This window comes from Melanostigma gelatinosum (genome assembly GCF_949748355.1).
Source record: "Melanostigma gelatinosum genome assembly, chromosome: 18".
In the NCBI taxonomy this organism is placed as follows: Eukaryota; Metazoa; Chordata; class Actinopteri; order Perciformes; family Zoarcidae; genus Melanostigma; species Melanostigma gelatinosum.
The window spans coordinates 7,372,756-7,386,757 of NC_136651.1; the positions used below are offsets into that span (position 1 = coordinate 7,372,756).

The 14,002-nt window shown below is 42.5% G+C and overlaps 1 protein-coding gene across 2 annotated transcripts in view; it reads left to right on the forward strand.

Moving 5' to 3' along the window:
- Positions 1-14,002, forward strand: part of znf462 (zinc finger protein 462) — a 45,376-nt gene that overhangs the window by 13,042 nt on the left and 18,332 nt on the right. For both annotated transcript variants that reach the window (XM_079289626.1, XM_079289627.1), the window contains exons 2-3: positions 7,940-8,190; positions 8,421-13,642. In XM_079289626.1, the coding sequence (XP_079145752.1) occupies positions 7,980-8,190; positions 8,421-13,642 (5,433 nt within the window). In that variant the 5' untranslated portion in view covers positions 7,940-7,979. The remainder of the gene's footprint in view (positions 1-7,939; positions 8,191-8,420; positions 13,643-14,002) is intronic.

Genomic DNA, 14,002 nt, shown 5'->3' on the forward strand with positions numbered 1-14,002 from the left:
CAAAATAGGGAAAGATGTTCAACACAATTTTCTATGATGTCTTCAAATTGCTTGTTTGCTCGACTGACGGTACACAGAAAACTTCATAAAACAGTGTATCCTCAACTGTCATTTGAATATCTTTCACGATCATAAAACAGCTGCACTACAATTAATAAGCAGCCATTTACATACATTTGTGTGCCAAGTGACGAATATTAGTCTACCAAACGCTGTAATATTAATTGATATTAATGTAAGCCAGCGCAGTTATAAGTGATCTCAACAACAGGCTCTAATCTTCACTCTAAATCTCACACCCAATGATGCAGTCACCAGGTGTCGGATGAGGAAGTAAAACTTTGAAACCAAAGCCGTACCTCACTTTTTCTGGTCTCAAAGTTGTATCTGGTAAAGGGAAAGATGAAAGGTCTGGTGCCAAAATAAATATTTCTTGCTGCTGCTTGACTTATACTTGCATCAGCAGATGTCGGATTTCAGAACGATGATTCGAGCCTTCAGATACAAAGCTACTGAAAGGCTGTCATACTGGGATAAAGACAGGTGTTGTTGAAAAACAGCCAAGAGGGCTTTTAGTAGCAGTATTTGATGCATTAGGAGCAAGTTTGACCAAAATATCATCGTTCCATAAAGCACTACCTTCTCTAGTCACGTCTGCTTCCTTCAAGAAGGGAGTGAGTTGTTTAAGAAAGAGAATAACTGACCTTTCATCGCTCAGCCCCTTGCCCACTTCTTTTGCACGTTTCTAAATTATGCAGTTTGACTATCGGCTCAGACCTGTGGGTGAAGTTAACCTTTACAGTCGATGGAATTGCCTCGTTGTTCTAAGACATTACTTGTGATGCATTTTGTTTTGTGTGCAACAGCCAAAGTATGTCTGCCTTGTCTCTCGCATAAAGTAGAATTAACCCTTAAAACAAAGTTGTTAAAAACATTGACACGTACAATAAGGAGGTACAAATAAAAACTTCCTCTTAAACAAATTCTTTATGTTCTACTATCCCACAACTACTATTTAACATGAATCGGTAACTAATTTCACATTCAGATATGCCGTTAAGTCGTTATGGTCCGACCCTCTCAAATGTGTGGAATTGATCGTATATTTAATTACAAAATCATCAACAGATTGATCGCAAGTGCAGGTGCATGTGCTCTCTATTATGTTATTTATATATATATATATATATATATATATATATATATATATATATATATATATATATATATATATATATATATATATATATATATATATATATAAAACATATATGTTGTGCATTTAACTGCTCATTCTCATATTCTCTATTTTTGACCAGATATATTATACCATTGAGTGAATTATATTATTGCAGCATCCTGTCACAAGTTGGCATATTTCATGGCAGGAAGTGCTTTATAGTGGAACAATGGAACCGAATGACAGATGCACATTAAAACTGTGGGAATACTGAGAAAAGGGAAAGGCACTGATTTCGCCGTCGATCAGGTTGTTATAAAGTCTGAATATTAGTTATTCACAAAGAGAGACAGTGTTCCAGCTTGCAGAAGCTGCCGGTTATGAACCCGTTTGTTTTGCCACAGGGATGGTGTGCGTCAAACTTCATGTCTCTTCCTCCTGCTACACAAATATATGTGATAAAATAATCACAGCAAAGAGCTGCAAAAGCTGAATTCATGTTAACAACTCTCACTCACAAGTGAGGCATACTGTTATTTAGGGATGGGAATCAGAGCAACTCACTCTACAACACTATCGGCGATATGTATCCCACGATAACAATGGTATCGCTGTACAGCAATTCTGCGATACTTGACACATTACAAGACAATTATCTACGATATATATCAAAATATCTGTGTAACTGAAGAAGACAAAATACCCCTAAAAAGGCAAAAAGCAGGATTTATGTATTTGTTTACTGCATTGTGTATTGTGCATCAACTGAGATGAAACAATGCATAACAGTGTATATCAGCTTATCTTCGTGCCTCTTCAAACACACACACACACACACACTGACTGCAACTTGTTGATGTCCACGTGTGCCATCATTCTTATGTAAAACTGCCAGAAACTGCCAGAAAGTAAAGCAGTTCTGTGATAAAACAAATGGCAGGCCTTGTCAGTTTATACGCGCTAGTTTAGCGTTTGAATGAATTTTTATTGAGAGCACCATGAGTGGCTCTCACGGTCTGACGGTCACTGTGATAAATCAAGCGTCAGGCCGTATTTGTCCAGTTGAAAGCCGAAAGGACTGTCACCCTGAGAAAATGGTGGTAATGTGTTATTTATGGGACCTGGAGTTGGGCTCTCATAGACATTGACACAAACATGAATATATATATCAACATATATGTTAGACAGTGGATATTACCCTCTAAAGTTTACAGTTGTAGCGAGGTTGAACAGAGATGGTTACAGTTTGCCGTGGTTTTCTAAGTGATGAGCTTCATCACTGTTTTAGTTCATGAAGCATTCTTGATGAATATCATCAATGAGATCATCACGTCAGCCAAAATATTCAGATTGAGGTTCGCCTGGAGTTTGAAAGGTTGTTTAGTTTGCCGCTTTACAACACATGTGTGATGCTTTTAATATCGGTTCATGCTGATTTTGTGTCATATAGCTTCACATTTTCCTATACAAAGCTGGTGGACAGATGAAACACCTGTGCAAACACCAATGAAGCACAACAACACCTTGCTACCTTTGTTAAAACTCACGTTGGAGAGCTGCTCTCTCAACACTTTGATCATTTTCTTTGAGGCCCTAGTTTGTGGTGTATTGTATAATATTATGCGGTGTGTTGTATGTGTATCAGCAACTGTTGCGCACATTATCAGATCCGGTGTGTTGTGTTCTCCTTGATGACATCAGAAGATGGGAGTAGCCATCTTGATCTCCAGCTTCCTATCTCCTGTCCGTGCAAGAGGCCAGATTCTCTCTGGTGACGTCACGTTTTCTGCTCTTCTGCTAGACACCGTCAGATCTTTCTCTGCGGTCTCTTCAGAATGAACCCGAGGAAGACTAAAGAAATCAGAATTTGAAGCATTATACATTCACATCTGCCCTTCTTTCTTGAAACTAAAAATGTATTGATTTTTCTCTGATGGTGTCATCTCCTCTCAGCAAAAAAATCAATTTGCCACGGCTCTGGCTACCTGCTGCTATTGCCACTGTATGGTCCCTTTAAAAAGCAGGCTGGCATTTTCAATCAATGGGTTATTAATTATTGAGGGTGTGCAGGTTGACAAGATGCACATCCCGTCCTGTTTGCCAGATGAATTATCTGGACCCAGGATGCTGATATTTTCTCTCCCCGACGACAGGAGATGGTAGTGCTAACCAACAGTTAAGGACAAAAAACCTCTGTAGTCCTAATCAGCTTAATGCTGGTGTATTCAAAGGCCCTCTTTCAGACAGAGCAGCTGCTGTCAGCCAGTCTGAGTAGAGGGTGTGACTGCTGGCAGAGCTCGCCGATGCAGAGAGACCGGTTGGTGATTAACAAATGTCAGTAGACTTTGGAATCTGTGGAGCCCAGGCTTTGTCCTCAGTTGCTTTCCACCAAAGGTATTCCAGGTGGCTCCGTCATGCTCTCGGGCTGCCTCCCGTCTCCTCCCCCCCCCCCCCTTTCAGACCTGCTCTCTCCTTCTGCTCACTCTCTCTCTGCCCCCTTGTCCTCAGGGTTTCAGAGCTCTGAGATAAAGAAGTTCAGACATACCTCACATTTTTAGACCCCCTTGTGGAACATAGTCGGCAGTTTCTCTCCACGTAGTGGATGTCGCTTGCTCTGACCTGTTCTTTGGAACGGGGGATTCAGTTCTCTGGAAATCCCTTCACGTGAGAGATAATGTCCCTGAGAAATGAAAGGACCGGGCAATGTTAGCCCGGCAAGAGTGTGAGATGTTTTCTGCTGAGCTGCGTGGGCAGAGGGCTTGGGCACGCTACTGTACATCTGGCAGATCGATTTCTGTCAGCGGCTCTCCAGTGTCAGAGGAAGAGGATCAGATCTGTGGGTCCATGTTGTGTGCTGGCTGAACACCTAAGCGCACATAGCCAGCTCCTAAAATGGCTGCCCTTGAAGCTCGGCTCAGAGGAGGATCTGAGCAGCTCAGTCGCTGTCTGTTAGAGCCCCAGCTGATGAAAGCAGTTACACAATCTCACCCATTAACTTGGTGTGGCGCTGGGACTGACCGGCTGAAAAGACACAGCCAACTCTAAGGCAGATGGCGGTTGTGTTGGAGGCTTTTTTTTTTCTTCTCCTCCCCGGGCATTCCTTCTCCCCTTCTCTCCGAAAGGATTCTCTTGATATCCATGTCAAGGAACCTGGCATTAGGAGGCAACTTTGTTCAAAACAGCAGTGAACTGCCAAGAGAGCAGGGTGGGGCCCCGTGGTGAGGCTGTAACCTGACCCTGGACAACAATGGATCCCCTGGTTGCTCAGGGACATACTGGCAGCCTGGACGGCTCACATGGAGCTCTGCACTGGCTGGCCAGTTGGGTGTGGGAAGCAGGGCGGGATTCCCAACTGTCTCTGGCTGGATCTCACTTGAACTTTTCCGTATCCAGATCAGTAGACCTAATTTGATTTTGGTATTAAAACAATATTGTTTGATTGGTTATTGTAATTAAAAGAAATGACACTGGAACTGCTAAATGTTTTATTGTTCACTTAAACATTTTAAAACAACTAATTAAGCTAATGGCTTAAAGGGGGGGGGGGGATTGGTCCAACTAACACAGGACTTTCAACCAGGAGACCTGGTTTGTGTCCCAAGGAGTTGTTGAGTTATTTTGGTGATGACGTGTTTTCTGTACTTTTGTAACGTGTAGGTTTTAATCAGTTCACATGCTCATTTGAAGCCCAGCCATGATGTTTTTCCTGAAGTTAACTTCGTGGGTTTTTGCCCGAACCTAAGAAAGTGTTTTTGTGGGATTTCACGATGTAAACCTTGTGTTTAATGTGACCGTATATCATAGTCTGACGTGTTGGGCTACCGAGTGTGATCGAAAGGGACACCAAGGGGTCTAACCAAGTACCAGTATGTGACAAGTTGGGATGAGAACATGTTGATATTACGTGCCAACAAATTTTCCATAACTTTTCCATAAATTTTATGACGAATACAGCAGCGGTACTCTCAAGTAATAAACCTCAAATACTGAGCTACAAGACATTATTGAGTTAGGGCACTGCAAGGACAACTATTTAAATTTCTGAGGGTGCCTACTATGTGCCAGAACTGAAGACAATAAAAGAGAACTCAGCTCAGCTCCACCTTAAATTTGGAAAGGCAGTGTCTGTATTTGGGTCACATTAACTTAAAAAGAAAAAATCTCTTTTGCAGACAAACATCTATAGGGCCAATGAAAAACAAATGGCCTTTGTGGTGTACCATATTTCCTCTTAGATCACAACCATTTACTTTTACATTTATTGGCCTGCTTATTCCATTTGAGATAATATAATAAAATGTAATTATTACATCCATTAAACTGAATTTTACTAAATGTATAAATGCAACATCAGGCTGAATAAAGTATATGTGTTCTCTATAAAACTCAATGCCCTCATGAAAAACACATAGCGGCGCTGTATTTATGCCACTCTCACTCTATAGCAGCTTGATAATGCTGCTGTTGTATGAATGTAACTTAATGAAAGCAGAAAATGTTGATTATGATCATGCTGAAGAATGATTTTGATATATTATTTTATCAGCCATTGATGGATCATCTTCAGGCATTACAACAAGAATATAAGGAGAACTGATGCTTCTGCTGAAATAGGATTTAGTTGGATTATAGACACGAATCATGGCGTATTGTGATGTAGACGTGTTTCATTCAGAACAATGGATCCACAAAGGGTCATGCTGGCCGTGTGCACCATCAATCCTGTTTGAATATATGCAAAACATTTCTGTCTTTGCCTAATAGAATACACAAATAAATATGTGTTGTAAATATAACAAAAAAAAGAAAACACCTGCCAATATACGAAGGAGAGTAATGAAGAGAATGGCCATTCTGCGTTCAGAATCTTAGGTTCAAATATGTTCATACCTGGAAGGTGTCCAAAGTGTTCATAGAAGCACTTTTGAATGCATTTAGTGGTTTGGGGATATAATCATTTTGACATGTGGACACATTTATTTGTGCCACAGGGTGTACTTGGCCATGTAAAATTACCTCATACTGTCAGGCCATAATGTATCTATGGAGAGCAACCAACAGACCCAATGTTTCCCACTACATAGCCATACCCATACCATTACAGATCCCCCATGTTGGTTGCATCTTCGTGCATGGGCCATAAGCCGTTTGGATATGAATGGGAGCCGTGTTATAAATATCAGCTTTGTAGAACTCACAACAGTGAGGGGTTGATTCAATTCCTCTGAAAGAAAATTAAATAAATGGACGCTTAAGTTCCTTAGGTTAGATTTACATTTAACTCATGTGGTGTTTGAGAAATAAAATATAGATTTTTTTCCCCTCCAAAGTAATGGCCCGCACCATGGTACGCACCTATTGTGTTAGGCAAACATAATGTGTTCACCAAAATTAGCAACATAGTAAAAAATGGTAAAGTGTACCCTTTAACTACTTATCTCTGAACCTGTGTGAGCTACAAATGCTATTTGTGATATTATATGGTTTGCGTGACAATATGACAATAGAAAGTGTTGAAGAAACAGCTGTGAAATGATGGCCACATCATCAATTTCCATTTCTCTGTCCAAGTCCAAACGGCAGAGAAGCCCAAAGACATAAAGCCTTCATCTCTCCGTTGATTCATTCAATCTTATTTCAGAGCAGTTGATACAATCTGATGGAATAGTCTGCTCTAAATACTGAGCTGTGGAGCTGCTCTCCAGCTGTTGCTTATCCCAAGGTAATAAAAATGGGACAAATCAGCCCATAATCCCTCCTCAGTCCCTCCATTGTTCTTAGAATGATGCTATGCTCAAAAATGGGACCTTCTTAGTATTCCGAGTAACATCAGCATCTGCTGATTTCTCCTCTTTGTCATGTTTTGTGAGGCTTTCTATCGCCTTTTGTGGAGAGCTTCAGTCGTTTCAGAGATTGAAAATGATTTCATTTTTATATGAATTTGTGACTCTGTATCCGTGTGGTTTTGTCTTCATAAAGACACAACAGAATGTGTTGCTGTTTTGCATAAATTAACAAATTTGTCTTCTTTATTACATTTTTGAGACTATTACTTTTTGCAGTACTTCAGTGGCATATTTCATGTAGACTTGAAGGATCATAATGGTTTATTCGAATTTCAGCTTTTATATTGCCATCTCACCACTCCCGCATATTATTCAGCATCAAAGCAATCATAAAGAAATGAATGCACAGTATTTCATTTTTTTTAATTATCCTAATTGAAATTACAGACAGTGAAAAAACATGTGTCCCTCCAGTGGAAAAGTTCCTACAACGTGCTTCACTTTGTCACAAATTCTTAGAAATACAACTTAAAGAGCTTCTATGAATCTAGCAGATCAGAAGGCTGTATTTTTAACACATGCTTTGTATGTTTTGCTTGCCATTGTCTTACTTGTTATGTGGAAAACGTGCATCTTACATCCTGCACTTGATTGTTCTTTGCTCACAGCAGGAATTGCCATTGGTAATCATTTTAGCTCACCAAGCTCATTTTTATGGAAGGGTGTGTTCGCTACCCTAAATATTGAAGCATTACGGAAAAATATTCCTGCTTTGTAAGAGCTCTGTACATATGAGTTTCCATAGCAAAGTAAATACCCCTTTACGTGCACTGTAAATAGCTCCTATGAATATTTTAACATGAATTACTTTTATTTTCAATCCCACTCCCTTAATTCGACATGTATTCTGCTGTGTACTCATCGGACACTACTGCATGTCCTCATGAGTTTTTCTCTTTATTTTTCTTTGCAGGTTTCCCTGATTTTCCAGGGAGTGCTCCCCTTTTTCAGTGATGGAGGTATTGCAGTGTGACGGCTGTGACTTCCGTGCCGAGTCATATGATGACTTGAAGACCCACATTCAGGAAGTGCACACGGTTTTCCTGCAGCCTGCAGATGCAGATGAGTCTGACTCTCTGAAAGACGAGGACGAAGATGAGGAGGAAGCGGAGGAATACGATGACACGGATGACCGGGATTATTCAACTCCTAAAGCTGGAATAAGTATGTCCACCACTTCAAATCGGATGTTACAGTTTCATTTGTGGAGGATTATTTCAGTTTGTTTCATATAACTCTTCATAGTAGGATGCTTTTATGTTTTATTGAGGAGCATAACATGTATGAGTTGATGCTGGTTTTACTGACTGAAACAACAGAATGTTAAAATAACAACAAAATGTTACTCATTTACTTTCCATCAGATATCTCACCTACTTTCTCATCTTTTTTAGGCCCCAATACTACTGACAATTCCAAGCAAACACCACAAAAGCAGACAGCTGAAAGCCTCCTGCCCTTTTACCAGTGCAAGTTCTGTGTCCGTTACTTCAGATCGAAGTCATTCTTAAGAAACCACACCAAAAAAGTGCATAATGCTGCAGAGGAAGATTCTGATGCAAGTATCTCCTCGCAGAGCGCCGAGCAGCCCAGCTACACCATTATTATGCACAGTGACAATTCAAAAGTGTATTCCTGTCAGTATTGCACGTACAAGTCTCCACGCAAAGCAAGAATATTGAAACACCAACTAATGTATCACAGTAAGGTTCCCGCAGAGAGCGCTGGAGATCCTTCAGAATACGATGAGACCGGAGAGGAATCGGACTCAGCCGGTGGACTCATGCAGGGAACATTTGCCTGTGAATGGTGTGACTATCAGACTGACCAGAAGGACAGCTGGACTAATCACGTAGTGAAGGAACACAGTGACAAGGTCAAGATAGTTTCCTGCATTGAGGAGCTGGAAGGAGAGGCAAGTGCAAGCTCACCCAAACCAGATTCTCCCTCCTCTTCCCGAAGCCAGAATAGATCAAAGATGGGTTTCACTGAGGTTCAAGGAAAGGAAGAGCCAGAAGGAAAAACAGTAGAAAACACGTCCGAGGAGTCAGTCCCAGAGATGTCGTCCTTTCAGTATGCAGTAACACCCAACAGCACAGGTTCCTCAATTTTGTCCAAGAGGTTTGCGTCATCTGACGTCTCCAAAAGTGTCGTAGAGGCGGATGCCAACTTACTCAATGAAGAAGACTCTAAGAGCAGCTTAGAGAATGATGATGAAGAAGACTTGGGCGATATAGATGATCCCAGCTATACTGGGACCCTGTCAGCAGATGCAAAGCAGCTTTTAACTGATGAGGACAATAAATTACTGGAGACTAAAGGAATACCATTTAGAAAGTACATGAACCGTTTTCAGTGCCCTTTCTGCTCCTTCCTCACCATGCACAGGCGAAGCATCTCCCGGCACATTGAAAACATTCACCTTTCTGGTAAAACTACAGTGTATAAATGTGATGAATGCCCGTTTATTTGCACCAGCCCTCTTAAACTAGGCACGCACAAACAGAGCCACATATCTTCAGATTTAGACACCATGGACCTAACAAGTGATAGTCGAGACACTCACAATGACAATGCTGCAGAGCCAGTTAATGGGGGTAACGTAAGTTCCAAAGTCAATGGAAAAAAGACAACCAGCACACCGAACGACCAGCAAAACCCTCACCGCTGCACACTTTGCAGCTTCTCTACCACCACGCTGAAAGGTCTGAGGGTTCACCAGCAGCATAAGCATTCCTACTGTGATGACCTAGATCCCACTGTCTTTGAAAGCCAGCTGACTGACCAGCCGGACTCTGAAGCGGACGCTTCTCCAATCTTTCTACAAAAAACCCAGACCTCGATTTTAGGACTTGCCACCAAAAAGCCCTTAGTAACAGGGAAAAGAGCCAGGAAGTCCATTAATGACTTGCCTTTGGATTTGTCCTCGGTTAAGAAGAGAACTAGAATTGATGAAATTGCCAGTAACCTTCAAAGTAAGATAAGCCAAAGCCAACAGGACATGATCATAAACCTAGATGACATGGATGATGTAGATGCAGGAGAAAACCACACTAGTGCTGATAAAGAGGGTAGAAACCATGACAATAAAAACCCTGTCTTCACTTATAACACACAACAGCTTCATGCAAGTGATTCGATGATCTCTAACAAGGAAGGCCGAATAGGGAAAAGAAAAAGCAACCCTAAGTCAAAACCTAGAAACATTCCTATATCAATGACTCTCTCAGATGATAGCGAAAACATCTCTGCTGACCCCAGTGACGGTGCTATCCAAGAGAATGCTGATTATTCAGAGGATCCAGGAACGACACGATTCTACTGCAAACACTGTGATTACCACAACAAATCAGCTCGTAGCGTCAGCACCCATTACCAGAGGATGCACCCTTACATCAAGTTCAGCTTTAAGTACATCCTGGACTCCGAGGATCAGAGTGCGGTCTTCCGCTGCTTGGAGTGCTACATTGAATACACAAATTACAATGATTTGCATCAACACTACATGGATCACCACCCTGAAGCAAGCAATGTGCTCAACTTCAACCAACCAGATCTGGTGTACATGTGCCGCTTTTGTTCATATACAAGCCCCAATGTCAGGAGCCTAATGCCCCACTACCAAAGAATGCACCCAACAGTGAAAATCAACAATGCAATGATCTTCTCCAGCTATGTAGTGGAGCAGTCCCACAAAACGGGTGAATCGCAAACCCTGAGGGAAATATTAAACTCTGGCCCCAAGAATTTGAACTCACCCACGTCAACCCCAAGGTCCTCCTCCAGCCCAGTGCCGAAAACGGTCTCCAAGACCCCTGAAGCCAGTGCTGAGGCAGAACTTCTCAAAGAACCTATGGGTAGCAATGTTGTTGTGTATGATTGCGATGTGTGTTCTTTTGCTAGCCCCAACATGCACTCTGTGTTGGTCCACTATCAGAAGAAACACCCAGAGCAAAAGGCGTCTTATTTCCGTATACAGAAAACCATGAAGGTCATCTCGGTGGATCAATCGCAGCCTGTCACAAACTCTTCGTATAATCTCAACATGGCTACGCCTCCAAAACAACCAAGCGCAGCACTGTATGGATCAGATGAAGAAATGTACTACTGTAAACATTGCGTGTACAGCAACAGATCTGTTGTTGGTGTGTTAGTCCATTATCAAAAGAGACACCCGGAAGTAAAAGTGACGGCAAAATATATCAAACATGGCGCTCCCACTCCCGGTTTGATGAAATTAATGGATGAATTGCAAATTGCGGCTCCCAAACACTTTTTGAAGCAGTTTCAAAATAACGGTCACGATGGATCTAACAACACGAGCCCTAAACCTGGAAGTGGCAATAAAGGAGAGGATGAGCTGTTTTTTTGTCAGCACTGTGATTATGGCAATCGCACTGTAAAAGGAGTGCTTATTCATTACCAGAAGAAGCACAAGGAAACCAAGGCCAACGCTGACCTTGTACGTCGTCACACTGCAGTTGTCCGGAGTCAGCGCGAGCGTGCACAGATGGTTCAGTCGAGCAGTGTCTCTTCTGCCTTGATCCCAGCTCCTCCAGACCCTGAAAACACTACACCTTTGCGCTCACTGAAGTGCAGACACTGTTCATACACATCCCCCTACGTCTATGCCCTAAAGAAGCATCTGAAGAAAGAGCACCCTACTGTGAAAGCCACAGCCATGACCATTTTACACTGGGCTTACCAAGATGGCATTCTGGAGGCTGGCTACCACTGTGAGTGGTGTATTTACTCCCACGCTGAACCCCAAGGCCTGCTGCTCCATTACCAAAGACGTCACCCTGAACACAATGTTGATTACACATACATGGCCAGCAAGCTATGGGCTGGACCGGAGACTACTCAACAAGGGGGCAATATGGAAACGAAACATTACAAATGCAGAGACTGTGCCTTTGAGGCCTGTACAATATGGGACATCACTAGTCACTATCAGGTAGTGCACCCTTGGGCCATTAAAGGGGATGAATCTGTGCTTTTGGATATTATCAAAGGAAATGGCCCACCTGAAAATATACACCAGGCGGTTGCCGAAGAACATGTGTCTTTCAATTGCCAATCTGTCGAAGATGATGGAGCACAGGTCATGGTCACCACACCTCAAGAAAGCAATCCCCATCCTACCCACCCACGTCTTTCTATCTCAAACAATCCCTATCAGTGCACTGTATGTCTGTCAGAGTACAACAGTCTCCATGGCCTCCTCACCCACTATGGAAAGAAGCACCCGGGTATGAAAGTAAAAGCTGCAGATTTTGCACAGGAGGCAGATATCAACCCCAGTTCTGTGTATAAATGTCGTCACTGTCCGTATGTAAACTCCCGAATCCACGGTGTCCTAACTCACTATCAGAAGAGACACCCATTAGTGAAAGTCACGGCAGAAGACTTTGCAGATGACATCGAGCAAATCCCTGACCCAAATGAAGGAGATGACAAGTGCAAAACTCAAAGGCAAGGCTACGGCGCATACAGATGCAAAATCTGCCCCTACACGCATGGGACACTGGAGAAACTCAAAATCCATTACGAGAAATATCACAATCAGTCGTCCTCTGAAATGTTCGCTCCCTCTCTGACATATTTCTCCACCGGTAAAGAATCAGAGCCAGTAGCTGAATGCAGTGCTGGTAATATATCAAGCGCAGCAAAAGTCCAGGAGGTCAGTGAATTGGACCTTGCCCTCTCCCAGTTACCCATCAATAAGACTGAGAAACATGCTATATTCAATTGTCAGCTCTGCAAATACTTCTGCTCCACCAGGAAAGGCATCGCTCGTCACTACCGTATCAAGCACAACAACGTCCGTGCTCAGCCAGAGGGTAAAAACAATGTCTTCAAATGTGCTCTGTGTGCATACACAAACCCTATACGCAAAGGTCTGGCAGCGCACTACCAGAAGCGGCATGATATTGATGCCTATTACACCCATTGTCTGGCTGCTTCCAAGACTATGACCGAAACGCCTGCCAAAGTGATAGCACCCCCGCCGCCAGAAGGGGAAAATTCAGAAATGAGTGAAGATTTGCGTTTGGCTGTGGAGAGACGAAGGTGTTCTCTTTGTGCCTTCCAGGCCTTCAGCAGGAAGAGCATTGTGTCACACTACATCAAACGCCACCCAGGTGTCTTCCCCAAGAAGCAGCACGGTAGCAAGCTTGGTCGCTACTTTACAGTCGTCTATGCCAAAGAACCTGAAAAGATTGCTGTCAGTACAATGGCAGAGGATGACAAGGAAGTGTTGGAGGTTCAGCTTGAACCCGAGCCGGACAGAGAGGTCGAATGGCTGCCATTTAAGTGTCTAAAATGCTTCCAGTTGTCCTTCAGCACAGGCGAGCTGCTCTCTATGCACTACAACGATCACCACAGCAATGACTTGAAGAGAGACTTCGTGGTAGCGCCCGGACCTGAGGAGGAGGACTCCGAGTTGTACAAGTGTACTCACTGTGAGCTGAAGTTCCTGGCTCTCCCAATTCTGGCGAAACATCTGTTGAACCACAATGAGGAGTTTCAGAAGAGGGCCATGAGGCAGGAGAGGAGGAGGCAGCTGCTCAGCAAACAGAAAGCCGCAGAACTTCCAGAGACCAAACCTGAGAAGGTGAGCAGAGATACGAGTCGTGAAAGAATATGGAAGAATAAGACGGCCATTATTTAATTTTCCTTTTTCACCATTAATATCTGACAGCACACATGGTACAGCTGTTATTTGAGTCCTTTGAGTAATGGGCTCCCATAGTTTTGGAAAACAGCTCTAAAGAGACATAAAGTCTTACGAAGAGTATTGTTAATTTATCTTAACAAGACTTTATAAGCCCAAAACCATTGCAGTTGTACTCAAAGTAGTCATATTTTTCCAAACAGAATAAAATAAACAATTATGTATGTCATCGGGAATATATAGCAGTGATCATAATGTGCGATTGGTTAGTTTCATGATGAAAAATACCATTCATTCTGA